The 27,610-nt window shown below is 55.3% G+C and overlaps 1 protein-coding gene across 1 annotated transcript; it reads left to right on the top strand.

The window, feature by feature from the left end:
- The first annotated feature begins 78 nt into the window (after positions 1-78).
- Positions 79-24,205, top strand: ZNF341 (zinc finger protein 341). The gene is made up of 15 exons (XM_035548406.2): positions 79-132; positions 4,004-4,114; positions 5,468-5,655; positions 6,474-6,626; positions 7,309-7,548; positions 8,676-8,871; positions 10,097-10,181; positions 11,251-11,441; positions 12,418-12,611; positions 15,683-15,891; positions 17,307-17,403; positions 18,955-19,087; positions 19,535-19,646; positions 20,433-20,503; positions 21,687-24,205. Exons 1-15 carry the CDS (start codon positions 102-104, stop codon positions 22,199-22,201), a joined length of 2,526 nt encoding a protein of 841 aa, XP_035404299.2. The 5' UTR covers positions 79-101; the 3' UTR covers positions 22,202-24,205.
- The last annotated feature ends 3,405 nt before the right edge of the window (positions 24,206-27,610 follow it).

Genomic DNA, 27,610 nt, shown 5'->3' with positions numbered 1-27,610 from the left:
GGGGTGGGGCCGCCCCTCCTCGCCCCTCCCCTCCCCTCCCCTCCCCTCCCCTCCCTCCGTGCCCGCCCCGGCCGCCGGGTCGCGGCCGCCCCGGCTCCAAGATGGCGCAGGCGATCTTCGAGGCGCTGGAAGGTAACGGGCGGCCCCGCTGCGCGCCCAGGCTGCGCCCCCGCCGCCGCTCCCAGCCGAGGCCCGGCCCGGCTCTGCCCCCCCACCCCCCCCCCCAGACCCGCATCCCCCCCCCGGCTCCCCGCTGCCCTCCCCGCCCTCCTCCTGCCGGCCCCGTGTCCCCCCGCTGCACCGGGTCCCACCCCCCCCCCCCCCCCGCCCGCTGGCCCCGGCGCCCCGCAGCCTCCCCGCGCTTTGCCCTGCCGGCCCTGCCTCGGGTGCTGTGGGGTCCCCATCGCCCCGCTGCCCCCTGCACGCTGGGGTGCCCCCAGCACCTCCCTGGGGTAGCGGTGTGGCACGGGGAGCACCCGTCAGCCCCGTCAGCCCCGTCCCTGCACGCTGGGGCACCCCCGGCATCTCCCATCCCCGTGACCTTGCGTTCTGGGGGCTCCCCATCACCTCACTGCCCCCCGCGCGTCGGGGCACCCCCGTCACCCCCCTTCCCAGCAGACAGGAGCAGCCCAGTCCCCAGGGCACCCCGTCACCCCTCGCTCCCCGTCCCCGGGCCAAGCACGCTCGGTCACGGCCACCAACCCAGGCTGCGGGGTGCCCCCTTTACCCCAAACCCGGGGCTCAGGCTGCAGGATCTGTCCCCGCTGCTGAGCTGCGCCCCCCTCCTGCCCCCGGGCTGCTTCTCCCCTGTGGGCATTTGTGCACGGCTCTGTGGGTCTGTGGGGCGTGTGGGGCTCTGTGGCATGGCCAGCGCCTGGCAGCGCAGGGAACGGTTTGTGCTTGGGGTCAGCCCGTTCAGAGGAAAGCTGTTTCCCAAAGCATTTATTCTCTGAATTGGATCACACGTGTTTTCCTTTACGTGAGGGGACGCCGCTGGCTGAAAGGCCTTGCAGCGGCACCATTGCCCTCTGCTTTAGGAGCAGCTCCTGCGATCGCAGCAGCGGGAAGACGAGCGAGAAGCGATACTTTGGGTCAGGTCACTTGGCGCGTTTGACGGCACTTTGTGTACCGTCGGGTGCCCTGTCCCTTCTCCACCATCAGCTCCTCATTGTGCTGGTTTCATCGCCAAATTCAGGAGGGCAAAACATCTCAGCAGAGCGTTTGTTTTGTTCTGTTTTCCAAGCCCACAATAATTGGCAGCTCTTGGTATCCGAGCCTATTTGTTGTGTTCTGTCAGTTAGATTACAAGTTGGTGGTGACTCGGCATCTGAAAGCGGTCGTGTCAATAGTCTTGGCTCGTGTCAAATCAATAGCCTTGGATTTTTATCCTGGCATCCCTCAAATCCTTGTGTTTTGGTCAGGTTCTAGGGAAGGCTTGCTGCTGCTGGGAAGGCAGAGGTGGCTTTTTAAAGGTCTCACGGCTCCAAAGAACATCCTACAGGCTGCTGCTGGCTGTGCTCAGTGCAGAACTGCTCCGCAGCTGTCTCATGGAGCCTGGGGATGGCATCAGTACAACCCAGTAGCTGTGCCTGCGTGGCCTGGTTGGCTCCTGAACCTGGGATGCCGTGGTTCCGCTCCGTGTTACGTGTGTCACTGTGCATTTAACTCGAGAAACTGGGGGGACTCCCTGCGTGTCTGTGCTAAAGGGAGATGGACGAAGAGCAATTGTTTTGGTTGTCCCAGGCTGCTGTTCTCTGGCTGCATGCGATGCCGATGCTGCCACAGCTCTGCCTGTCTGTAGGTTTCAGTTTCTCCTCAAGCCCCTTCCTGCAAGCCGGACCGAGGCCATCACGCGAATTTTTCGCTCTGAAGAGCTAGAAAGAAACCCAGGCGCTAAGTGCTGGGCATAGCGAGCGTGGGGGTCTTGGTGCAAGCGAAATGGGAGTAATTCGTCATTTCCACTCTTTTTGTTTATCTTCATAACATACTGAAACCGAGCATTTGATCCCTGGTTTTATTCTGTGTCCTGTTAGCTTGCTTCCCCCGCAGAAAGGCTCCGTTTTCCCTCTGGTTTGGATGTGCCAACCACAGCCTGCAGTGCCGCCTTTGCAGTTGCCCAGGAGATGATGTGCAGAGCAGGAGGTGGATTTTAAAGCCAGCCTGCGAAGATCCAGCGGCGTTGTGCCGGCGGAGCTGGCCTGCAGGAGGGACCCGGCTCCGTGTGAGCGCAGGGCTGCAGAGCTGGCCCCGCAGCCTTGCTGTGCCTCTGTGATCGATGTCCAAGGGCTCCCTTCGGAGCGGGGGTAATTTTACAGAGGGTGTAAGGCGGCGTGATCTGCTCGTGCCCTCTGCTCCCCGGCAGCGGCAGAACGGTGCTGTCCCACCAAGGAGGCGTTTGTGACCTCTCCTTGGTGAAAGACGATGAATGGAAAAGGCATTCGTGGAGTGCCACTGTTCATTGCTTCGTGCTTGAGGTGCAGGAGAAAGGAGTTTTTAGAGTATCTTTAAAATGCTGTGGGTTCTGCATGTGCTTCCCGTCGGGGAGGTAACATCCTTGCTGTCCAGGAGAAATTCTAAAATTGCAAGAGGAACTTGTAATGGTGAAGTGAGGCTGTCGCTTCTGCTGCGCTGTGCCCCTATGCCGGGCTCTGTTGGGCCGTTTTACTTTCCTTCCTGGTGCTGTTGGCCAAGTGACCTCTCGTCGGGTTCTGTGCTCACCTGCACGGTTTGAAAATGAGTGCAGGGACACATTTTCTCTTCACTGCAGCATGTAATCCTGAGTTCAGAGTTAGTCAGAGCTTTACAGATTTCTTTTTTTTTTTTTCCAGATCTGCAAAGATCTTGATGAAAAGTAAAAAGCAGCCTATGAACTTCCCCCTACCCCTTTCCCCCTTAATCTCCACATATGGCCTTGGCATGCTATTTATTGTGTTTGTGGGTTTCTTGTGATAAAGGAATTGGTAGAGAGGAGTGGTGCATTAAAAAATCACCCCTTTTAGCTATTTTTTTCATGATCAGGTTGTTCTCTGATTCTTTACCTATGATTTCTAAAAAGAAAAGGAGCGTACGGGGTGTGATGCATCGGCCACGTGCTGCTGGCCAGGCTGTGTCCCTAGGCGAGCAATCCCCAGCTCCTGTATTTACCTAGAACGTTTTAGAACATTTTAGCTGTGGTGCAAAATATTTGTGCCAAAGCAAGCGAGCTCGTTCTGACAACAAATCTGTCTGGGTGTGCATGCGCTCACGGAGTCCCGGGGGAGATGGAAATGACAGAGAGTCACCGGCAGCTGTGAGGGAGAGGCACCTGCAGAGGCTCTCAGCGCTGGGGGCTGAGGGAGCTGTGGTCCTGCCCGCCTGCGTCGCAGCACCAGGGCGGCAGCCGGTGGCTGAGCCAGGTCCGCCCCAAAGCATCTCTCCGAGGAGCCTGTGCTTAATCTGTTCTTTTTAAGGCTGTATCTGAATCCTCCTGTAGTTCATAGCCCTGTGTCTGATCAGATCCAGGAATGCTAACCTTGAAAAGAGGGAGGTGTTTCTCCTGCACCGTACAGGAGCTCAGGTGTGGGCTGAATCCAGGTTGCTGCACCCCAGGCATTTCGTCTCCAGCGAGCTTGGTGGCTTGCTTGTGCTGTATCCCACGGTGTCCCCAGAGAGAGCCCCTACATGGGCTGCATGGCCCCTGACATCCCAAATATCAGCCTCTGAGCTCTTTTCATACCCGCTGTTTGCAAGCATCCTTCCTCACTGCAACAAGTGCCTGAAATGAAGCCCTCTCTCAGCTTTCTTGCCCTTCTTCCCTTCCTTCTCCTTGTACCAAAGGAGTGTACAGGGACAGGTGGGAGCGTTGCTTTAGTGTTACTGCCTGCGGAGCAGAGCGCTGAGAAGGTCAGAGGGGCTCTGTGGGGAACACTTCCCTTCGCGACTCATCGTGAGCAAGCTCCCGGTCCCCAGGTGCTCTGCATTCACACCACCCTCCATTCACCACCCGTGCTTTGTCTCCTTCCAGGAATGGATAATCAGACGGTGCTGGCTGTGCAGTCCTTACTGGATGGTCAGGGAGGTGTAACGGACCCGTCTGCTCAAAGTGTCAGCTCCTCCACCGCCATCCAGCCCATGGGTGAGTCCCGAAGTGGAGGAGAGACAGGCAAGGGGTGGTGGGCTGCAGGTCTCTTCCTACGGCGCGCTCTTGTGACTACCAGACCAGGCACCCTGTTTGTGTAGGGCGCTGCTGCAAGCGTTGTGACCCCTCAGCGGTGCCGGGGCAGAGCAGGAGGAAGGGGCAGAGCAAGTGCCCATGTGAGCAGAAATGCTTTTGGGCAGGTCGTGGCATTAGGCTGGACTATGCGTTTCCGTTAAAGGTACGGAAGAAGGGAGCAGCCACTCTCTGCCATGACTGCGTGTTCATATTTTATTATTTAACGAGCCATTCCTTATCCTCTGGGGATGGCCTAGTGCAGTCACTGAGTGTCTCATCTGTGTGGCTGGATATGGGACCTGGTGGCTCATGTGCACTCAAACTCTCAGTGCTCGCCTACGACAGGGGGTACTGCGTTGTCCCCGGGCTCCCCGCATGCTGCAGGCTGGCAGTTTGGCTGGCAGCAGCCCCTCCAGCCAGTTCGGTAGACTGATACGTTGAGCCTTTCCCTGTGAGTGTTTTTTTTCTCTTCACTCTTTTTCCCCTTGTGTGGCCACTGGTCGGATCAACTTAGACAGTGAGTTCCTGAGGGATCCCATGAGAGAAAAAGCCTCTTGCAGTGACCAGAGTCTGAGCTGTGCTCCAGGAGAAGTTATGGCCATGTCCCCAAAGCAGACAGGAGGTACAGCTTGTGAGCCACGGAGTATTTTTTTTTCAAGAGGTTTGAGTCTGGCTGGCTCAAGTGAAAAAAGGTGTGAGCTTATGTGTTTTGCTCATGCTGCAAGTTTCCTCTAGGCTAATGATAATTGGGTTGGGGTCTGCTGCCTCTGACACCAAGTCGAGGCACCAAAGACCGGTGGTCTTGTTGGGGGTGGGTCTCAGACAGAAGCCGCCCTTCGCTGTGTGCCCTGCTGCATGTTTCTCATCCTTTGTGCAACCTGAGCAATAAAATCTGCCTCAGCCAGGCTAATGCAAATGCTTTGGAAGAAGCTACTTTAACTAACAGCAGAATTTGCTGGGGGAGCAAGGCTTCTTGATCGTGTCTTTGGGATGAGAGGACAGGTGATGGGATTCAGCTTGTCAGAGGGCGACAGCAGGGTTTTGTCTGTGGGAGCGCAGCCAAGACGGGCTTGTCCACATCAGTTGGCTTTAGGCAGAACTTGGCATCGGGGAAGAAGGACAGTTGCGCCTGATCTCTCCTGACGATGATGTCCGTGAGGTGCCAAGACACAGCGGGTGTCTGCTTCCTCGCCTTTACTTGTTGTGGTTGTCGGGTGTAGCTCTGGGGAATGCTGAAGAAGGCCTGCAGCAGCGATCTGTTTCTCTTAATTGCAGATGACGAAGACGTCTTCCTGTGTGGGAAGTGCAAGAAGCAGTTCAATTCCTTGCCTGCCTTCATGACCCACAAGAGAGAGCAGTGCCAGGGAAGCACCCCTTCCCTCTCAACAGTCTCGCTGGCCAGCAACAGCGTGTACAGCCCCCCCATCACAGCGGTGCAGCAGGCTCCGAGCGCCAACCGACAGGTACCTTGCTGCGGGCCAGCAGGCTCTGCCACCCTGATTTTGGGAGCGGGGGGACCCCTACGTGAGGCTTTCAGGTCCAACAACGCCTCACGATTGACCTCTGTCAGTTGCGGTGCTGTTGGCTTTCGACCTCATGGTTAAATCTGTCTGGTCCTCTGCAGTGAGGTGTCCTTCAGCACCGAGCGTCTGATAGCCCTTTTTCTGGCTGGGAGGGGTTTCCCAGCGTTTCTGTGTTACAGCCAGGCTTTGGTTCTGCTCAGGAGCCCCAGCGTCACCACCTGGCAGGTCTGCGGCGTGCTTGGGTGCTCGCTGCGCAGTGCTCAGTGGGGAGAAGGTCTCACTGGCTCATGGGCAGAAGAGGAGGGCAGTGTCTGTGGCAGCCTCATCCCTGCATTCCTTTCTCATTCTCCTGCAAACAACTTCGCTATCTGGACCTGGAGCAGCCTCCCTCCGTTCTCCACCTTTCCTAGCTGGGGCGAAGTGTCCAGTAAAAGCCTGAGCTTGTCTGTGACCAGTTTGTCCCGCAGATCTTCTTTAATAACCACAGATTTTAGCTGTAGCCAGTGTCCACCTTCTCAAGGCACTGTCATCTTTTTTACCTCCTTTTCTGAATGAAGAACATTTCTGGAGCTGCCTTATTGTTACAGCTAGGAACTACTAGGGACTCTTAGATAATTACTGTGGCTTTTCACAGCCTCTGGCCAGCAGATAGCAGAGACTCAGAGGCTCAGCAGAAAGTAGTGCCGTAATTTTTCTGAGTTTATTATTCTGTCCCGTTGCTGGTCAGCAATGCGTCGTTTTATTTCTTTTTCTTTCAGCAAATTTCTACATACATCACCGTTCCCCCATCACCTTTGATTCAGACCCTGGTGCAGGGGAACATCCTGGTTAGCGATGAGGTGCTGATGTCGGCCATGTCCGCGTTTACATCCTTGGACCAGCCCATGCCCGCGGTGCAGCCCCCGGTGCAGGTAAGGGGCACGCGTGGGCCTGGGAGCGCTCACGGCTTGGGGCTGTGGTTGGGCAGCAGGAAAACCCAGTTGGCTGATCAGAGTCTAGTGATCTGCTTCCATGTGGGGTCCTGGGCACCTTCCCGCAGTGGGACAGCCAGCCTTGGGTGGGAGCACTGCATACGTGACAGGGTAACTCCAGGGCCTGCTCTCTGCTGGTGTCCTTGTTACTGGATGCCCAAATGTTTGTCCTGTGGTATCCCTGGCTTTCTGTTGCACTGACGTGTAGTTGTTGGCTTTCAGAGCCCTTGTCAGTTTGCCTCATGTATCTCCCTCCTGGGATGGTTGTTCTGGGCTCTCCACAGGGCTGGCCAGGCTGGGCACACTCCCCTTGCTCTGAAAATGCCTTTTGTAACCGTAAGGGTTAAAACCTTTAGAAACGAAGCAAAAAAAGCAGTGGGGCTTGGATGCTTGTGTTCTGGAGGAGACAGTGCCTACTGATGGGCCAAACCAGCGTGGTCTGATCCAACCTGATGGTTGCACGGTGCTGTGTTGTGTCAAGACACCCCCGCTGTTCTTGCAGGTGCCCTTTTGTGTCAGGGCTGGGAGTGTGTGTGAGGGAACAGCCCCTCCAGCTTCCTGCTGCTACAGTAGGGCTGTTTTCAACGTCTCGTCTCTCTGTCTTTCCCTGTTCTGGTTTTAGAGCAGCCTGAGTATGCACGCTGGGGCTGGTTACCTCTCGCAGCCCCCCCCGCCGCCGCCTCCCCCGCCGCCGCCTCCTCCTCAGCCCCCGCCGCCTCCCCCGCCAAGCCTGGGGGCTCCAGGACAGCCCAGCGCGGGCGGCGGCGGCGTGGTCGAAGTGTACAGTGCTCCTGCTCCTCTGGCAGCAAGCAGCTCGGTGGAGATCCAGGCGCTGGGCATGCAGCCCTACCCGCCCATGGAGGTAAGGCTGACCCCGGGGGCTCCGTCCCCCTGGGCCTCTCGGGGCGAGTCAGGCAGCAGCGCTGCTCGGGGGTCACCTGGGCTCGAAACGCTGAGTTAGAGACTGGGAGGATATGTTAGGTTACTTGACAGTGATTATTTCCTCTGGGAAGAGGTGCTGGTCAGAAAGGTGTCAGCAAGATGAAGGGGGTTCTGAGAACACGAAGAGCAATAGAGAGGGCTGGAGGCCTTGGCTGATGCGGGCTTCCTGAAGGTGTTGCAAGCAAGAGCTGAGGGGAGGCAACTGTCCCAGAGGGGCGCAGAGTACTACGCTGCACGTTGCGGGCTTCAGTGGAGAGAAATATTCAATCTGAATATCAGTGAGCTTGACAAAGGCAGCTTCTCAAGAGAGGCACAGGCAGGAATGGATTTACCTGGGGGTCAGCTGTGCACAGCCTCCGTGCTAGCGTCGCCATCCTCGATGGAAATGTTGGGCGTGAGAGAGCTTTGCCAGCCTGCCCTTTGTAGCTGGCATCTGACCTGGCAGTGCGAGCGTTCAGAACTGGGTGGGGGTGTTGGATACCTGGCACTCCATCTTCATTTATCAGGGTGGGAAACAGAAACGCCCTGAACCCATACCACCCTGGACTCTTTTACTCTAAACATCCATTTCTGGTAGCAGCACTGATGCAAGCAGCTCTGCTTTGCCACCTGGCGTTTTCTTGTGCTCCTCCTTCCCCTCCACAGTCCTGCCAAGGCAGGCACCTTCAGGGTGGTGTGAGCCCACAGGCTCAGCGGTGATGGTCCTGGTCACCTGCTCTGAAGGGATGAGAAACTCTTGCAGGCACTAGACATAGCTGGGTACTAGAGGTCTCCTTCAGTGTTTCTTTGCTGTTCTGTTCTTGCTGTAGTCGCTCCCGGGTACTTCGTGATGTTCAGCAAGAGTTTTGCACTGTGCGCATTGTTAGAGAGACACCGTTGGATTGGTGAACCACAAATTTGGTTGTTTGGCAGGAGGGAGAAAACTCAGCCAGGCTCACAGCTTGGTGGGGCAACTGTTGCTGGAGTTGGCAGGTAGTAGGAGCTGTGCTAGTCACAGTGTCACGCTGTGTAGCAAGCCTCTTTTCTCTGATAACTGGACTCTTGCAGGTACCAAGCCAGTGTGTGGAAAGTCCTGTGTACCCCTCTCCCCCTGTGTACAGTCCTGGGAAGCAGGGCTTCAAGTCCAAGAGCACCAGTGCTCCCACACCTTTGACCAGCTCAGGAGGAGGCAATGTGGTTGGTTTTGATTCCACCTCCGCTGTCAAAAGTAGGCGTTCCAAAAATGAGAGTGGGCTGCAGGAAGGTAAGTGTCCTTATGGCAGGTGCCCTGCGCTAGTCTGCAGGCCGCCGCGCTTATCCTGTGCCACAGGCTCTCCAGGTGCAGTGGGGTGGCACTGGCTGTGCCTGCAGCTCCCAGGGAGGACACCGTGCCCTGCCCGAGGCTATCAAGAGCAGGTGAAAATGTGGATGTGCTTCTTCATCACCTCTGAGTGCACGTGAAAGGACTGTCACTGTGCTGCTGCATGGGCGAACTTGTGCTAAACCTGTGCAGCTCCACGCTGATTGGATCACGCTTGAAAACGGGGAGATTCTGCGAAATAGGGTGTTAAAGCTTGGTCCTTGTTCTCCAAAGCAATAATGCCCAGCCACAAGGTGTGTGGGCTCGATGAGACCCGATCCCACAGGGCATCTTACAAAGAGCTCAGCAGATCCCCTCCCTTTGGGTGTTTCGCTGTCTGTGAACAAAACACGCTCCCGGGTGAGGAAGGACAAGGGCGTGCCCAGTGGCAGGACAGAGGAGCCACAGATCCTCCGCTGCCCGTTACTGGTCAGAGCCTGCCCTTTACTGGTGCGGTGGACACGTGTCTAGCCAAGTGACGAGGGAGGTCCCAAGCAGGAGGTGGAGGAAGGCTGCCTGGCCTCGCTCCAGGAAGGTTGGGCCCATAGAGTTACAACAATACCAGGCTTTAACGTTGTTTGCAGAGGTGTGAACGATCGTGCAGGCTGCAGCTCTCAGTCCAGAGTTTCGTAGAGCAGCCCATGGCTCTGCTGTTTTCCATTGATTTATACCCCATCGTAGTAGACAGAAGATGTGGCTGACTGATCTTCTGGATGGGAGAAATATGCATGTGCTCTGGCTGATGGCTGACCTTGGTGAGTTCATAGGAGAGACAGAATTGGGGCCCTTCCTCTCACTAATCTTGTGTCTTTTCCTAACACCCAACAAGCCTTTACTGTAGGTACTCTGTAGCGTAGCTGGAAGGGTCCCTGGAGTGGTTAACGCCCGAAAAGGATTCCCTGTCCCCCGCTTCTGTTCTCCTCAGTGCTTATAGAGTTAGCTCAGGCTACATTAAATACATGCTTGTCCCGTAGCCTCTCCCTGATCTGGCCAGGCAGATCTTATCCTTCCATGAGCCCTTTATTATTGGTCCTGAATAGTCATGTCTTGGGGTGAGGGCCCTGCAGTGCAGGGGGAGGCAAGGTTATGCCACATCATCTCATTCCTGTGCACGCTTTTGCTCTTTCAGGGAAACCAAAGTCCCCCAAGCTGAAATGCACTTACTGCGACAAGGCCTTTACCAAAAACTTTGACCTGCAGCAGCACATCAGAAGGTAAGGGTGACGTTAGTCCAGGCACAGCAGAGTCCCTGAGGTGGATCCCTGAGGGAGCCTGCGCAGCCCAGTAGACCTTGCATTTGTCGTGTCTCCCAGAATCCGTGCTGCACTGGGAGGTCATCCTTCATCCCCCTGCCTCCAGGACTGCTCTCCCTCGCAGTAGTTCAGTAGCTGGGGTGAAGGCTGCATTGCAGACATAATTTTCTTGCTGATTATGGGCTGAGACTGGAGCCTGCTTTCCCCACTGATGAGACCTTGAAAGCCACAGCTGTTGTTAGCTGATTGGTGGAGCGGTGTCATCTCCACTGCTTCCCTCTGCCCTTTCTTCCTCCATCGCAAGCTGCAGCCTTCCTGCTTGCAGGAGGGCTGGTATTAGCAAACCATAAGCCAAGCTCAGTGTCTACACGGGGAGCTCTTACAAGAGCCAGAACTCTGGCAGGAGGCAGTTGAAATCTTCAGCATTTTCTCCAGTGCAGACTGCTGAGCTCAGGACAGATGAGAAGGAACAAGTGGTGATTTTGCTCCCCTTCCCATCCTGGACTCCTCAGGTGACACACTCCACGTGTCAGAGCCAGCTTTTTCTCCTGCAGCAGAGGAGGAGGGCAGAAGGATGTTTCTGCTGTGCACAGCAGGGAGCAAATTCAGAGAGACTGGGGGACTCCAAGTTAGAAGCCACGTGTGCAGGGGAGGGAGGGGTAACAGGGAAGAAGAGGCTTGTACCCTTGAAAAGAATGATGGGGCCCCAGGGGTCCATGCAGAAATCCCAAACTGAATGCCCTGATGTTGCTGCAGAGCTATTTTCCTCTCCCACTTCTTCCTTTGGTCCCTTGTTATCCCCAGACTGTGCGTGTTGCATATGTGTGCCAGGCTTGTTTCCCCCAGGCCTCTGACCGTCCTCTTACCCTGGTTGATTGGGTCTGAAAGCCCTTGTTTGTCTGGTCCAGGTGCTGATCTGCTAAGCAGAGAGTTCCTAGTGCAGTCCTGCAGCAGCCACCCCACCGCGGTCCCTGCCCGGGGACTGCCTCCTCTCTCTGCTGGCTGCTGATACGGTGCCTTCTGCCTTCAGTCACACAGGCGAGAAGCCCTTCCAGTGCATCGTGTGTGGCCGAGCCTTTGCCCAGAAGTCCAATGTGAAGAAACACATGCAAACCCATAAAGTCTGGCCTCCGGGGCTGGGCTGCACCATCTCCCGCAACTCCATCACAGTGCAGGTCATGGCCTTGAACCCCAACCAGACGGAGGATGAGGAGAACACAGGTTTGCTGCCTGGGAACGTGAGCTAGGGGCAGAGCAGTGATGCGAGGCCTCCACACATCCCTATGTCTCTTGGTCCTGTACAGGGAAGGAGCTGTGTGCGCTGTTTGTAGTCCTGCTGTGGGATTTAACAGCGCACACCAGGGAAATGCACCAGATGCCCGGGTCACATTTGCTCAACTCTAGCTGGCGGCTGCGTCCTTGGGTGCCCCCAGCCTCTGCCAGTTCAGTTGCTGGTGAAGACAGGGGCTCCAAACTGTGTGCCAGGACATGCACAGGAGCAGGGAGAACCTTTTTTCCCCTTTTCACTCCCTGGCAGGTGCAGCACTGGTAGTGCATGAGCCACCCTTGGCTGCTCTGGTCTAGTGGCTGGGCAGGCCAGTGAATTTAGCACACCTGGTGCTCCGGCCTGTTGGCGATGTGCAAGTCATGCCTGGGCTGGGTCCGGCCCCAACAGCCAACCGAACATACCTGAAGCAGAGAAAAGCTTCTTGATGGTGTCCGCATGTCCTTTCTGCTGGTAGCCCCAGTCCTAGGCAGGAGGGGAGGGGACAGCACTGTGGCAATGTCATACCTAGGGTAAGGTCCCTGGGAGCTGCTCTCTGCAGATAGCAGGGCTGCTGCTGGCTGGATGTGACCACCTGTCCCCTGCTGGAGGTGGGAGAGAATCTGGCACTGGTTCCCTGGATGGGGCCTGTCACGCTGACAGGGCACAACAATTACGTCCCTGGAAGCACTGTGGTAAAGAGAATTGGTCAAGGAGAAGAAGATGGAGTAGTCAGAGCCCTTGGTCATCTGTAGGCAAACTTAGAACTAGGCCGTTAGAGTGAGATTCTGATCTAAAGATCTGCCTTTGAAAGGAAGAAAGAGCCTGGATCCAGAGCCAGGCCTGGGTGTCTCTCAGCAGCACAGAGCTTGCAGAACAGCTTTCAGCGCTGTCTCGTGGCAGCTTGTGACTTTCTCTCTCCCTTTTCTCCAGGTTTGACTCAGCCCTCGAGGAACCCCGCACAACCGCCCCAAGACATGAGCCCCATGGAGGAGAGTGAGGCAGGCAAACTGGAAGCCAAGCAGGTTGTCTTGATCGACAGCTCTTACCAGTGCCAGTTCTGCCCCAGCAAATTCAACACCTATTTCCAGCTCAAATCACACATGACACAACACAAGAACGAGCAGGTAGGAACCAAGAGTATCTTGTGGTGGTGGTGAGATTAAGGCAGGATCGCAGGGTCTGTCCTGAGCGTGCTGCTTGCTCAGTAAATGCTTGCGGTGCAGCTCAGCTCCCTGCACGGCTGGGTTGCAGCTGTGTGCTCTGGGTGGCTTTGAAAAGCTCCCCCGCCCCGTTGAGCCACTGGTGAAAAATTGGACAAGCAGGTTTGGGTGGCTAGAGGAAAAAGAAAAGAGGCAGAGTCCAAAGTTTTCAGCGTAGGTAGCAGCTCTCAGGCTGTAGGCTGGTCACTGCTGGAGCGTTGTGGTCTCACCCATTCCGGTGTTTTCAGGAGCTCACGCCGACACCCCTTTCTCCTACCTTGCTTTCTTGCTTGTTTCCTCAGGGGAGTGCCCAGGCAGTCTGTGTTGGCAGAACAAGTATCGTGTGGAAGTTGAGTAGGTTTGGCCCAGCTCTCAAGATGTGGAAGAGGCAAGGGCTAGAGGGGTTCACTTCCTGGAGCTACATCTGCTCCTGGGCCTGGTCTCACCCCGGAGGTAGAAATGGGAAGGGAGCGAGCCGTGCTTTGGGCTGTGTGAAACTTGTGTGTCCTCTGCAGCTGCTGGCCAGCAGCTGAAGTGGCTGGGAGTGTCAGGGAAGGAGGCTGGTTGTATGGGGCTAGCTGTGCCTGGTGGGGTCCTTCCCTGAGCCAGGTGAATCAGAATGGTTTGGGTTGGAAGGGACCTTAAAGATCCCCTAATTCTAACCCCCTGCCATAGGCAGGGACACCACCCACTGCATCAGGTTGGCCAGGGCCTCGTCCAACCTGGCCTGGAACACCCCCAGGGATGGGGCACCCACAGCTTCCCTGGGCAACCTGTGCCAGGGCCTCACCGCCCTCTGAGTGAAGAATTTCCTCCTAACCTCTAATCTAAATCTCCCCTCTTTTAGTTTAAAACTATTCCCCCTCCTCCTGTCAATATCTGATTGAGCAGAGTTGCTCCCCATCTTTTTTAGAAGCCCCCTTTAAGTACTGACAAGCTGCAATGAGGTCCCCCCGGAGCCTTCTCCTCTCCAGGCTGAACAGCCCCAGCTCTCTGAGCCTTTCTTCACAGCAGAGGTGCTCCAGCCCTCTGGGCATCTTCGTGGCCTCCTCTGCACCTGCTCCAACAGCCCCACATCCTCCTGGTGCTGGGGGCCCAGAGCTGGACGCAGGGCTCCAGGTGGGGCCTCAGGAGGGCAGAGCAGAGGGGCACGATCCCCTCCCTCCCCTGCTGCCCACCCCTCTGCTGATGCAGCCCAGGACGCAGTTGCCCTCTGGGCTGCAGGTGCACACTGCTGGCTCTTGTTGAGCTTTTCGTCCACCAGAACCCTCAAGTCCTTCTCTGCAGGGCTGCTCTCAGTGAGTTCTTCTCCCACTCTGTGCTCAGGCCAGGTAGATGACATTGGTTGGTCTTCCTTTGTCAACTGATGCGGTCACTCCATCGTAGAAAGCCACCAATTGGTCAGGCACGATTTGCCTGTGGTGTTCCCCAGGGCTCGGTACTGGGGCCGGTCCTCTTTAATATCTTTATCGATGATCTGGATGAGGGCGTCCAGTGCACCCTCAGTAAGTTTGCAGATGACACCAAGCTAAGTGCGTGTGTCGATCTGCTCGAGGGCAGGAAGGCTCTGCAGGAGGATCTGGATAGGCTGGAGCGATGGGCTGAGGTCAACTGTATGAAGTTCAACAAGGCCAAGTGCCGGGTCCTGCACCTGGGGCGCAACAACCCCAAGCAGAGCTACAGGCTGGGAGATGAGTGGCTGGAAAGCTGCCTGGCCGAGAAGGACCTGGGAGTATTGGTTGATAGTCGGCTGAATATGAGCCAGCAGTGTGCTCAGGTGGCCAAGAAGGCCAACAGCATCCTGGCCTGTATAAGAAGCAGCGTGGCCAGCAGGTCTAGGGAGGTGATTGTGCCCCTGTACTCGGCTCTGGTGAGGCCGCACCTCGAGTACTGTGTTCAGTTTTGGGCCCCTCGCTACAGGAAGGACATGGACGTGCTCGAGCGAGTCCAGAGAAGGGCGACCAAGCTGGTGAGGGGTCTGGAGAACAAGTCTTACGAGGAGCGGCTGAGGGAGCTGGGCTTGTTCAGCCTGGAGAAGAGGAGGCTCAGGGGCGACCTTATCGCTCTCTACAGTTACCTTAAAGGAGGCTGTAGCGAGGTGGGGGTTGGTCTGTTCTCCCACGTGCCTGGTGACAGGACGAGGGGGAATGGGCGAAAGTTGCGACAGGGGAGTTTTAGGTTGGATGTTAGGAAGTACTTCTTTACCGAAAGGGTTATTAAGCATTGGAACGGGCTGCCCAGGGAGGTGGTGGAGTCACCATCCCTGGAGGTCTTTAAAAGACGTTTAGATGTAGAGCTTAGCGATATGGTTTAGTGGAGTACTTAGTGTTAGGTCGGAGGTTGGACTCGATGATCTTGAGGTCTCTTCCAACCTAGAAATCTGTGTCTGTGTCTGTGTCTGTGCCCTTGATGAAGCCGTGCTGGCTGTCTCAGATCACCTCCTTGTCTTGCATGTGCCTCGACGTTGCTCCCAGGAGGATCTTTTCCAAGATCTTGCCATGAACTTGCCAGGTCCTTGTGTGTCAGCCCAATGGGTGCTGTGCTGCGGGAGTGCAGTTCTGGTTTCTGTTCAGCTCCCAGCAGTTTCTGCTGCTGCCTTCACCTAAAGCTGTCAACCGTATTTTGGTGCTGAGCTCTTCTGCACTGTTCTTCCTCATGGGAAGAGGATGGTTTTTTTTTGTTTGTTTTTTGTTTTTTACTGTCATGTTGTGCTCCTGCTGCAGTCGAGCGCTGGGTTTCATCGCTCTGCCCTGACTGAGCCCCGTAGCCAATGTGTCAGTGTGGTGGGGTGCTCTGGGAGCCTTGGTGCTGTTTTGTTCATAACATCAGGTCAACTACTCCCCAGTGCAGGGCACTGAGGGGCAGCAGTTGCGTTCTGTAAAGTGCGCAGTTGCAATGATTTCCGAGCAAGGAAGGCTGCTCTGTCTGTTGGCGGAGGAGTTGCCCTGTTTGTCCCCGTGGTGTGCCCCTCCCGTTGCTCTCCCTTCTTCACCCAGGTGTACAAGTGTGTGGTGAAGAGCTGCGCTCAGACCTTCCAGAAGCTGGAGTCTTTCCTCGACCACATCAAGAGTCACCAGGAGGAGCTGAGTTATCGCTGCCACCTCTGCAGCAAGGACTTCCCCTCTCTGTATGAGCTGGGCATCCACCAGTACTCCCACAGCCTGCTGCCCCAGCACAGCCCCAAGAAGGACGTGGCCGTGTACAAGTACAGTAGCAATCGGTGCTCACAAGGCTTGTAGGAGTGAGTGTGTGCAGAGCGTGTTTGGCTGAGAGCGGTGGGGACGTCAGGGGGACGAGGGGGCTGCCTGCTCAGCAGCCACGGTTCTGTCGGGCACGCAGGTGGTAGATGGGGTTCCACTGGGCTGCTAGAGCCAAGTGTTTTGAATGCAAAGGGCCTTTCAGAAAGACAGTGAAAGGCTGGGTTCGGTTGTATGGGAAGAGTCCACCACTGCAAGAGCTCTTATCCCCCAGTCAGGAGTGAGGTGAGCACAGCTGAGTCTGCCCCACGCTGGGACAGTGACCCTGGGAAGCCCCTGCCCAGGCTGATTCTCTAAACTGCCTGCAGCAAAGGGAGCGTGGGCTGTAGAAGCTGTGCCCAGGTAAGATGAATTACTTGTCCTGTTCTTATGCTGTGAAGGGCTCTGCCTTACCTGGAAAAAAGCCCTTCTACTCGTGTAGGGGGAAGGGGCAAGGGAGTTCTGTGAACGGCTCTCTGGAGCTGTTGAAATGCCTGTAGGGACATCAGGAAGAGAAGGAAGCCCAGAGGATACTGAAAGTCACCTCGGAGCCTAGTAAATAAATGCCTGCTACTTCTTAGACCATAACTTCTAGTCATCCTTGTGCTGTGGAGCTTCATCCTACAGCTTGCTATCAGGGATCTTTGGGGTTAGAGCCTTCCTTCTGTTTGAGGAGGTTTTAGTCTGCTCTAAGCAAAAGAGGCTTCACTGCAGATACACGGGGAGAAGAGCGCCTGTGTGCGTGTTCCTCGTCAACGATGCACGTACACATTGCCCATTACCAGCCAGGTCTGGCAGAGATCCCAGAAATACCACCAGGGTTTGTGAAAACAGGTGGAGAGGTCCCAGGAGCGGCAGCAATGTGAGCTGAAGCTTTGTTAGACACGGGGGACCCCACACTGGAGCCTTGCGGCTGCCCCAGCCATGGGTAACGCTGCTGTGCTGCGAGCCCACGCTCAGCTCCTTCACTGGGAGCTGCTGTCTTCATGCACTGAAGATGGGAGGAAGTGTTTTAGGCAGGGCGAGATCTGAGCTGTCTCCATGAAGAGGCCGTGAAAGCTGTCCCCATGGAACGTGTACGTTCCTTTGTGGGTGCTCCCACGGGAGTTTGTGTGGATGAGCACTGGTAATTTAAAGGCTTGTCCGCCCAGTTTTCCAGTTTCTCCCCCGGTGAAGGATGCTAAGTGTGTGTGTGATCTGGCCACGCGGGTTGCTGAGGTGTCAGAGCACGTGGGTGGTGGTGGTATCGTCTGTACCAAGCTGACCCTGCCAGCAGTCAGCCTGGAAGGCGGTTGGTGAATGAGCTGCGCTGCCCTGCGGGGCCGTGTGGGGTTTGCTGTCGGTAGCCTTGTTCACAGGCTCTGTCCTTTCTCTCCACATTCAGATGCGTGAAGTGTGTAAATAAGTACTCCACCCCAGAAGCCCTGGAGCATCATCTGCAGACAGCAACGCACAACTTTCCCTGCCCTCACTGCCAGAAGGTGGGTGAGGAACCGCTGCCTGAGCTGGTCCTGGACACGTAGCTGGGGCTGTGCGGGGCACGAGACCCCTCTACTCGCTCTCCTCTCCCTTCCTACCTCGCTATGGCCTGGCAGGCTCGTGAGGTGCTTTTCAGAGAGGCAGAGGTGACTGCACCTCTGGTCCTGGTCCCTGGCCTCACGCAGAATATCCTTGTAGTGCTGGCTTTTCTCCCAGCAAATAAACAGAATTTGTAAGGAGAGCTTCCTTATTCCCATGACAGCACAGAACTGCATTCTCTAGGCTGCTGTCCTTATTTCTTAAAGGCGGGTGCAGCAGTGGTGAGGCTGGTTTTGGGAAGTCTTAGACTGGTGGCACTGCCTTTGACCCACCATGGCTGGCTACCAGTGTCTGGAAGGGTTGTGAACAGAAATCCCTAGGTTCTGGGGCAGCTTGGACACCTCTGTTGCTGTCCCCATCTCCTGTTGCAACAGAAGTCTCTGGGTTTCCCCTTGTTCCTATCTTTTGGATGAATGTTCTGTATCCTTGGCAAAGGGAAACCTTTTTGAGTGACGTGACTGGGACCGGAGCAATGCATGGATGGGTTTGGGCTGGAAATATTCTCTTCAGCATTGCCTTGAAACGGGTTTGAGGGACAGAATTTTGTGGGGTTTGAATTCTAATAAATTCCTTTTTGAAATCCGGACTAAAACTTGGACCCTTGCTCCTCTGCTCTTAGCAAAGGAAATGAAAACCCTGTGATAGGGGCAGGAACAGTCTCAAAGGGTTGTCCGCTCTGTACTGAGGTAGCTAAGGAAGGAGAAACACGCTCCTGCCATGGTTAGTAACCCGTCTTTACCTGTCATCTCTCCACTTCCCTCCACCAGGAGAGAGAGACCCTTCTGCACCAGGATGGGGCTTTCAGCATGCAGCACGGGGGTTTGAAAGCCCACTGTCTGCAGCAGTATTTTTCACTTCTGTTTGTATTCTTAATAATACTGCTCTTTTCTGGAGATGAAAGAACACAGTCCTGGGCATCAGAAATTCAGGGTCTTCTGTGCTCCCCGTAGACATGTGCTTGCAGCATCCTCATCAGGAATTCACTTAGCTTGGGTATTTCCAGTATCCCTGTCAGCCAAAGGAACCATTCATACTGATTTTATAAAGACCATGAGTGGGAGCTTTTGGTAATAGAAACCGGGAAGCACAAACTGAAATCATCACCGTGGGGGTAGGAACTGTTGGGGGTCTGTGCGCAACTGGTCCCTGCTGGCTCTGGCAGGAGCCTTAGCATCCATCTGGGGTGCTGGTCCTCAGCACTGTGGTGTTAGAAAATTTAGTAGCAATGTTTCAGCTCACGTGTTTCTTAAGGATAAATGGTTTTGTTTGTTTTAAAACTCTGTCTATATTTTCCTTATACAAAGCTAAAGGTTTCCTCAGTGCTTCCGTTCCAGAAAAGCAGTTGCTGTGAGCTGCTTGTGCTTTTTGTACAGGCTAAAACTCTTCTGCCCGTTCAACTCAGTGATGTCCCTTCTGTGCTACTGGCTCTTAGCCTTGTTTCTGTGTGCTGACAGGTGTTTCCCTGCGAGAGGTACCTGCGCCGCCACATCCCCACGCACGGTGCGGGCAGCAAGTTCAAGTGCCAGATCTGCAAGAAGTTCTTTCGCCGCGAGCACTACCTCAAGCTGCACGCCCACATCCACTCGGGTACGGGCTCCGCCGGTGCTGCAGTGCTCAGTGTCTCCGTGTCGTGGTCCTTGCTGAACTCTGGTGCTCTGGCTATTGTCCTGATAACCAGAGTAACGGAGCTGACTGTATGAGTTGTCTCTAGTAATGTGGCTTTTAGGAGGTGTATGGCTTTGATTCAGTCCTGTACCCAGCACTGGACCAGCTAGAAGCAGGACACAGAACTGGCTTCCCCACTGTCCAGGGTTGCAAAAGCTAGGGAAGCTGCCCTGGAGAACAAGAGCAGCACACAGTGGGGCGGTATCCATCTATTTACCCATAAGGCGGGGTAGGGAAACTTGGGACAGCTTCTAGAGAAGCATAGTGGCACTGCTGCCAGAGTGAATCCTGCACGTGACTAGAAGAGCCCTGTGCGACTGCACCTTCCCCGACTCATCTCTCTCTCTCTCTCTCTCTTTTTAAATTCAGGTGAAAAGCCTTTTAAGTGCTCAGTGTGTGATGCAGCTTTCAATCGGAAAGACAAACTCAAGAGGCATATGCTGATCCACGAGCCTTTCAAGAAATATAAATGTCCCTTCTCGTACGTAGTGTCTCCAGCATGGCAGCATGTCTTAATGGCTCGTTGTGGGGTTTGGAAAGGAAAAAATGTCCCTTGTAGGTATCCTAGGGTACATGTAGCATCTTCCCATCCTCTGCTTCTTGGGGAGGCAGGAATGCTGCTTGCTGTTGCGCTGGGAACCCGGAAGCCTCAGTTGTCTTTGACTTTCTGTGGGACCACATCACTTCATCTCAATTCATCAAGACCTGTAAAATAATGCCTACATGCGCGGGAGGCTTGGGGGATTGCACCTGCAGAGCTCTGGGGAGGAGAGAGTATTATCTGAGTACCAAGCACAGGATTGCTGGACTGACAGGGTCTCCCCAGCTGCACTTAGAAGCAGAGGAGCTAATGTACAAGCCAAAGAAATCTAGGTTTAGAAGGTCCATCCCCAAATCTGTGGCACATTCATGGGCCTTCTGAGGTAGCCAAGACTGACTTCTCCCTGCTTCCAACCACCGTGTAGCTCCTTCCAACATTTTTCTGACTCTAACTGGGACCCTGAACCTGCTGCTTTTAGGAGAATTTGTGGCGAGGCAAAGGCGATGTGCAGCCTAGCAGAAGCCACGTGTCTCTGTAGCAGCCTGATTATTTCTCGTTGCCCTCCAGAAGGGCTGAAACACTGGGGCTCTGACTGTGACCACACGCAGGGACCCGTCTGGGTTCTGCTATAGAGAAGGGTTGTGGATCTCTCTCTGGTCCAGGATCTGTTTATGTATCAATCCTCAGCTGATTCATGCTGCTGACCAGCATGTTTTGTTCTTACAGAAGCCACACAGGCTGCAATAAAGAGTTCAACAGGCCAGACAAGCTGAAGGCTCACATACTGTCCCATTCAGGTAAGTGCAGCTGGCCCCTGCCTGTGCTGCTGGTGGTTGGGAATGAAGTGGCTGCGATTCCCTGGGCTGTGTGGGAGTGTGGTACGGGAGGAAACCAGAGAAACAAGAGAAGGAAAATTGTGCAAGTGCTTCAGCTTTATATCCCCAGAAGTGCCAGATGTTCCCGATGGGTGCTTTCCCTGCGGTGTCCCTTCACTTGGCTAACACAGTTACTGTGCAGTTTTGTATGGCAGAATTTTCCCCTGCATATGTTAGTGTTTCCCAGATATGAACCTAACTTCTTAAAATAATTTATCAGCTTTAGATTTTTTTTTTTATCTCCGTTGCTGCATGCCTGTTTAAATGAGCTTGCATTTTACAACTGTGTCTAAGCTTTAGGCTGTTTCCTAAAGCAATACAAGTCTGTAAGCAGGGCCTGCTGGGGAGACTTCGCAGCAGAGCTGCAAACTCAGTGTGTTTGCTATCGAATATCCAGAGTGCCCCGTCCACTCCTCACTGATAATATCTCACATTCAAAAAGAGATGTCTTGGGATTTGACTCCCTTCTTTCTGTGGTCCAAAAAAGGTGCTCCCACTTCTAGTAAAGACAAATCATTCCTGTGCCCTAGGGAACTTTTTGATTTTTGTCTGTTAGAGTAAAACTGAATTTCTTTTCTTGTGCCTGTCACATCCAAAGCCCTGCCAGCTGTGATCAGACGGGACTGTGCTGGCAGTGCAGTGGATGATGTGTTTCAGACTACCTTTGGGAGGGAAAAAAAAAGTGTTGTTTTTTTTTTTTTTTCCTCACCAAATACATTTCTGCATTTTCATCACAATCACCTGGCTGGTTTTTTTTTTTTTTTAGTGATATTTTAAACCTCTTCTTTGAGGCAAGAATGAATGTTGTAGCTGTTTGTAACCACTGACATTCGAGGTGTAGCAGCGCATCCTTTACTGGTTGCATATTTGCCTGACACAACATCTCCTTAAACTCTGGGGTTTTTGTTTGTTTTAGTTAGCAAACTGAAAAGAATGGGGCTTCTTGAGTGAGGAGGTGGCTGTATTGAGCTTTTATCAGGGAGCTTCTGCTTGGAAGAGGAGGTGAAGCTGTCATGCACTCCCTCTGGGTGCAGGTTTTCCTGAAGGTCTGTGCTGTGAAGCAGGGTCTCTAACTGAGCTCTCTCTCCTCCCACGCTGTGTGCAGGGATGAAGATCCACAAGTGCCAGTACTGTAACAAGTCCTTCAGCCGACGAGCCCACATGATAGAGCATCAGCGCTCACACACCGGCAACTACAAATACCGCTGCCCCACCTGCAGCAAAGGCTTCACGCGCCACAAGTACATGAAGGACCACAAGTGCCGTCTGGGCTCACCCAAGGACAAGGACCTGCAGCTCAGGAAGCCCCAGAAGAAACGGGTGGCACGGGGGCGCAAGGTGGGCCTGTCCATCCCCAACCAGCTGGCTCTGGCAGAGCTGAAAGACGGTGCCGCTGGGGAAAGCCCCCAGGACGACAGCCCGAACAAAGAACCGTTTCAGGAGTCGGACGCAGTCCTGTCCATTGTGGTGGGTGGATCAGGAGCTGCTGACTCAGACCTTGTCGTTCCCGGGCAGCCCAGCAGCATCACGTCCAATTTGTCCTTGGCAGAGCTGCAGGCTGCCTCGGACGGCCCCTGCACCATGCTGGCTGTCCCTGTGTACATCCAAACGACTGAGTGACTGTGTAGAGAGCCACTGTGTGGCTCAGGGCTGCTGCTGGGGTTGTCAGACGTGGTGCTGAAATTTGGCTCAGTGAAAAAGACCAAAGCTCTTGTGGGGAGGTGGATGGATATCGGAGAGAAAGGCTTTCATCTCCACTTGTTCTTCCCATCCTTGGGCAAAGGACTGCTTGGAAGCCACTGATGGCTACGAGGCACTGAAGGGAATGGCTCTGTTTTTTCTTGTCCCTCTGCATCACTGGTCAGCCTAGGGCAAGAAAGACTAAGATCCCTGAATCAGGGTGAGAAGAAGGAGCAAACAAACTTGCAACAAACAGAGCTGCTGAAATCAGGTGGCTTTGCAAATCACAGCCTGTCCCATCTGTGGTTTTTCTGGCCTTGAAAGCTATATTGCCCAGTATTTGGGTGGCCTTTCCAAGAGCAAACAAATGATCCTTCCTAGTGGAAGCAAGTTCATCCTGAGATCCTTCGGGAACACTGTTCAGAAACACCCTGACAGACTTGTCTGGTATCTTTCTTTTCTCTGTCTCTTATCAGCAGAAAGATCACCGTGTCTGTACTACGTGTTATAAACACCATGGAGCTGGCACGCCGTGTGGAGTCGATGGGTGGGAGCAGCTCTGTGGTGCTGGGTCCGGGCACACATCTGCTTGGTGTTGCTTCCACAGCGGTGGTCTTACGGTTTTCTCCATATCCAAGGATCTCCAAGTGCCTTAGATATCAGCGAGCCCATCCTTGTAACAGTTGAATGTGACACCTCCCTTCTTGACACTTCTGTACAGTGCGAGAAACTAAGGCCTGGGCGAGGCGACCTGTCCAGGGTCACACAGGAAACCTGTGATGTGCCCACGAGCCAGATTTGTAGCATCTGCTCCGGACTGAGTGCTGCAGGGTACTGCTGTACTCCTCCATTAGCTGATTCCCAGCCCTACGTTCCCTTAGCTCAGTTTTATGGGCTGGTTAATAATTTCAGTGGGTCGCTGTCAGCGGGGTGTCAGTGGTCAGGGAGCAAGGAAGTCCTGTGTGACTGGAACAACTCTTGTTGTCTACACGGTGTCTCCGATCTGATTGCCTAAGTAGGAGTCCCAAAAGCAAGGCGGGAACACCAAGCCCAGGGCACCTAATGGGAGGGAACTGAAAATTGTGTAACGTTGGGAAAGGAGCTGCGTGGGCAGGCGTGGAGCCCAAAGTAGGCAGGAGAGCAGTCGAGTGTGGTTTTGCCTGCTAGGCTCCCTCTTCCTTCCCATGCCACACTCAGCCTTAGTTCGGTGCTGCCATGAGGTGGTCCTGCCTGTTGGAAAAGGGAACTTGACCCAGACCTGGAGAAACACCCCTGCTGCCTCGGGGTCCACCTGGGACGTGCTGTCCCCATGCTCTGCTCCCCGCTGCGTTTTTCTTATTTCTTGTACAGGTCAGCAGAGCAGTTGGTGAATTTTGGGTGAAGAGCTGATCAGCTGTAGGTGCGAAGATGCTGCCGTTTCAGCCTGGGGGTGGTGCAGGGCAGAGCACCGGGTCAGTCAGCTCTGGGTACCGAACGCCTGGCTGTGGGGTGCCCTGCCTCACCTGCTGCTGCCACGCGTGGCAACCTGTGGCTGTTTCTGGCTGCTGGCGCAGTCAGCCCAGCATTACTGCTCCCACTGGTCTGACCCTGGTGCCTGCCAGAGCTCCAACCTGTGGCTGGACCTCCAGGTACTCCTCTTGTGTCCTTGCGGTGTATTTTGCTCGATTCCGAAACCAGGAGTTTGCAGGAGGGCGCAGAGAAGAGAAGATGGGGCTGGACTCTTCAGAGGTGCAGAGGAACAGGATGGGAGGCAACAAGGACGTGCCAGAACATGGCAAATTCTGACTCAGTGGAAAGAAGTGTTGGTCAAGAACATGTCAGGCACTGTGACGAGGTTGTGGAGGGGCCGGGAGGTTGCGGTACCTGGTTGTACTCAAAACTCAGCAGTACCCCGAGCATCCTGCTCTGAGGAAACATGCTTGGAGGAAACGTTTCTGTGCTTCTGGGAACCTTCTTGTCTGCTGTGAAGGGCAGAGTTTATTTGCCCACAATAACTTTTAGAAACAGTTCTCACGGGAGGGGAACAGTAGAAGGAACTAGGAAGAGTATATTTAGCAAACTGTTTTCCTCCCCTCTCTACCCACACTGCAGAGTGTCATTATGTGGCTTCGGGTGCTCGCTGCAGCCGGGTCTGTTCTGAGCCGACAGCGCGTGGGCACGGCTCTCCTTCAGCTCACAGGCGGGGGCTGGAGGCATGGCCCTTCCTTTCGGGCCCCTGCTTCCCCCCCAGCTCTGCTCACAGGTCAGCCAGTTTGAAACAGGGTGCTGCAATCTGGTGTCCGCTGGCTGCACTGAATGGAATTCAAGGGTTGGGAGCAGAGCTGTAAAACAGCTTCACGTGTGGCCGCGGGACGCTGGGGCCGAAAGACGCTGCACTGATGCTCGATACCTGCGTGCGCGCGTGGTGGGGCTGTGCTCACGGGCACTGCTAACTCAGCGCAGTTTTATCTCGGCCGTAATGATCATCCTCTTAGAGTAAACCTCCGAGTGATCAGTGTGAGGTAACAACACGGGGCCCTGAGCAGAAGAGAGGCTGGGCCGGGTGGCTGTGCAGCTCTGTGCCTGGAAGCCTTGTGCCTGTCTGATGAATGCTCCCGCCCGGGGGGGATTTGCAGAGGAAGGGCTGGGTGATGCCCGCGAGCCTGGCAGCTGCTGTCCCCCTGCTTCCCAGCGGGGCTGGCGCCTCTGCAGCTGCCCCAGGTCCCAGGTAGGTGGTCCTGGAGCCTTCGTGCCTTTGTTTGAAAAGGAACAAAATGCAGTCATTTAAAAGAAGAACAACACCCTCTCTCCTGCAGATTAAATTTTGACATGATGGAAAACCTTGTGGGAAAGATAATTTAATTACGAAAAAGAAGACGTCACTGAGACGCTGTGAGCTGTGAGCAGTGCTGTTCTGTGTGGGGAAGGGGGCTCGTCGCAGCAAGCCAGGAGCTCTGAAATCCCATTCCGTGCTGTTTTGCCCAGCTGTATAACCTCCAATGAAACCCAGGGTCAATTAAGATGTGCCCAAATTGTTCTGTTTCCCGTGGGCCAAACGGGGAGAACTCTCCCAGGAGCCGCGTTCCTGTGTGGCCGCTGCAGGGCTGGGGCAGGTCAGAGCGGCCGGGACGGGGCTGGGGCTCCGCGTGCACACAGCGCTCCTGGCCGCACACCCAGGCACGATATTGGTCTCTACAGGTCTGCTGTCAGAAGCCTCCTGGCGTTTTGTGGGGGTTCCCTGGGCTTGGTGTGTCCCCTGGAAGGTCTGGAGCTGGTGCTGGATCAGAACACGTAGGTGGAGCTCAGCGTCTGCTTCTGACAGCGGGCTGTGAGAGTCACAAAGGGGCAGGCAGAACGCTGTGTTCTAGCTCCTGAAGTTTCCAGCTACTCTGCGCACTTTTTCTCTAAGCCCCAGTGGATTTTCCTTGTGTATTTATCTGTGCGTGCGTGTCTTTGCTCTGTGCCTGCCGTTACAAACTTAACGAGCCGGGATGCGGCAGGGCTGCTGGAAACCCTCGCGGGTGAGCTCCTGCCGGCTGCCGGGCCTCACGGGGCTGCTCCTGCTCCTGCCTGGAGCTCACCACAGCACCTGCCTGCGCACGGGGCTCCCTTGGCGTTTGCTGAAGTGACGCCCCACGACCAGTACCACCAGTACTGACGCACACCGGTACCACCAGTACCGATACACACCGGTACCACCAGTACCGGCAGATACTGATACCACCAGTACCGACACACACTGATACCACCAGTACTGACACACACCGGTACCACCAGTACCGATACACACCGGTACCACCAGTACCAACAGATACCGATACCACCAGTACCGATGCACACCGGTACCACCAGTACCGATGCACACCGGTACCACCAGTACCGACGCACACCGGTACCACCAGTACCGACACATACCGATACCACCAGTACCGATACACACCAGTACCACCAGTACTGACAGATACCGGTACCACCAGTACCGACAGATACCGATACCACCAGTACCGACGCACACTGGTACCACCAGTACTGACAGATACCGATACCACCAGTACCGATACCACCAGTACCGATACACACTGATACCACCAGTACCGATACACACCGGTACCACCAGTACCGATACACACCGGTACCACCAGTACTGACGCACACCGATACCACCAGTACCGATGCACACCGGTACCACCAGTACTGACGCACACCGGTACCACCAGTACCGACAGATACCGGTACCACCAGTACCGATACACACCGATACCACCAGTACCGATGCACACCGGTACCACCAGTACCGATACACACCGGTACCACCAGTACTGACGCACACCGGTACCACCAGTACCGACAGATACCGATACCACCAGTACCACCAGTACCGACGCACACCAGTACCACCAGTACCGATACACACCGGTACCACCAGTACCGACGCACACCGGTACCACCAGTACCGACAGATACCGATACCACCAGTACCGACGCACACCGGTACCACCGGTACCGACGCACACCGGTACCACCAGTACCACCAGTACCGACGCACACCGGTACCACCGGTACCACCGGTACCGACGCACACCGGTACCACCAGTACCGACAGATACCGGTACCACCAGTACCACCAGTACCGACGCACACTGGTACCACCGGTACCGATACACACCGGTACCACCAGTACCACCAGTACCGACGCACACCGGTACCACCAGTACCACCGGTACCGATACACACCGGTACCACCAGTACCACCAGTACCGACGCACACCGATACCACCAGTACCGATACACACCGGTACCACCAGTACCAGCGGTACCGACGCACACCGGTACCACCGGTACCGACAGATACCGATACCACCAGTACCACCAGTACCGACGCACACCGGTACCACCAGTACCGATACACACCGGTACCACCAGTACCAGCGGTACCGATACACACCGGTACCAGCGGTACCACCAGTACCGACGCACACCAGTACCACCAGTACCGATACACACCAGTACCACCAGTACCGATACACACCGGTACCACCAGTACCACCGGTACCAGCGGTACCGCCGCACACCGATCGATATTAACAAAACCCCACCCCGCTGTGGGAGCTCCCCGGGCCAGGCCCTGCCTCAGGCCGCCGCTGCCATGGCAACGCCCCCGTGACGTCACCGCGCGGTGACGTCACCCGCCCTCTGTGGCCGCTTCCCGGTTCCTCCCGGCAGCCTGCTCCTCCCCGCCTTTCCCGGCGTGCCTCGTGCCCGGCCCCGCCCCCGCCGGGACTCCATTTCCCAGCGCGCCCCTCGCGCGGCCGCCGGTCGTCGGCGCGGCGCTGCGCCGCGGGGCACGCCGGGAGCTGTATGCGGCGGGGG

The sequence above is a fragment of the Cygnus atratus genome, chromosome 16, assembly GCF_013377495.2.
Source record: "Cygnus atratus isolate AKBS03 ecotype Queensland, Australia chromosome 16, CAtr_DNAZoo_HiC_assembly, whole genome shotgun sequence".
NCBI classification, from domain to species: domain Eukaryota; kingdom Metazoa; phylum Chordata; class Aves; order Anseriformes; family Anatidae; genus Cygnus; species Cygnus atratus.
This window is presented reverse-complemented; position numbering and strand designations above follow the sequence as displayed.

Bases quoted from the DNA above. Each gene is read 5' to 3' on its own strand.
- ZNF341 (XM_035548406.2), top strand. From the start codon at position 102: ATGGCGCAGGCGATCTTCGAGGCGCTGGAAG. The intron at 12,612-15,682 runs GTAGGAACCAAG...TTCTTCACCCAG, and splicing joins CACAACACAAGAACGAGCAG to GTGTACAAGTGTGTGGTGAA. The intron at 19,088-19,534 runs GTACGGGCTCCG...TTTTAAATTCAG, and splicing joins GCACGCCCACATCCACTCGG to GTGAAAAGCCTTTTAAGTGC.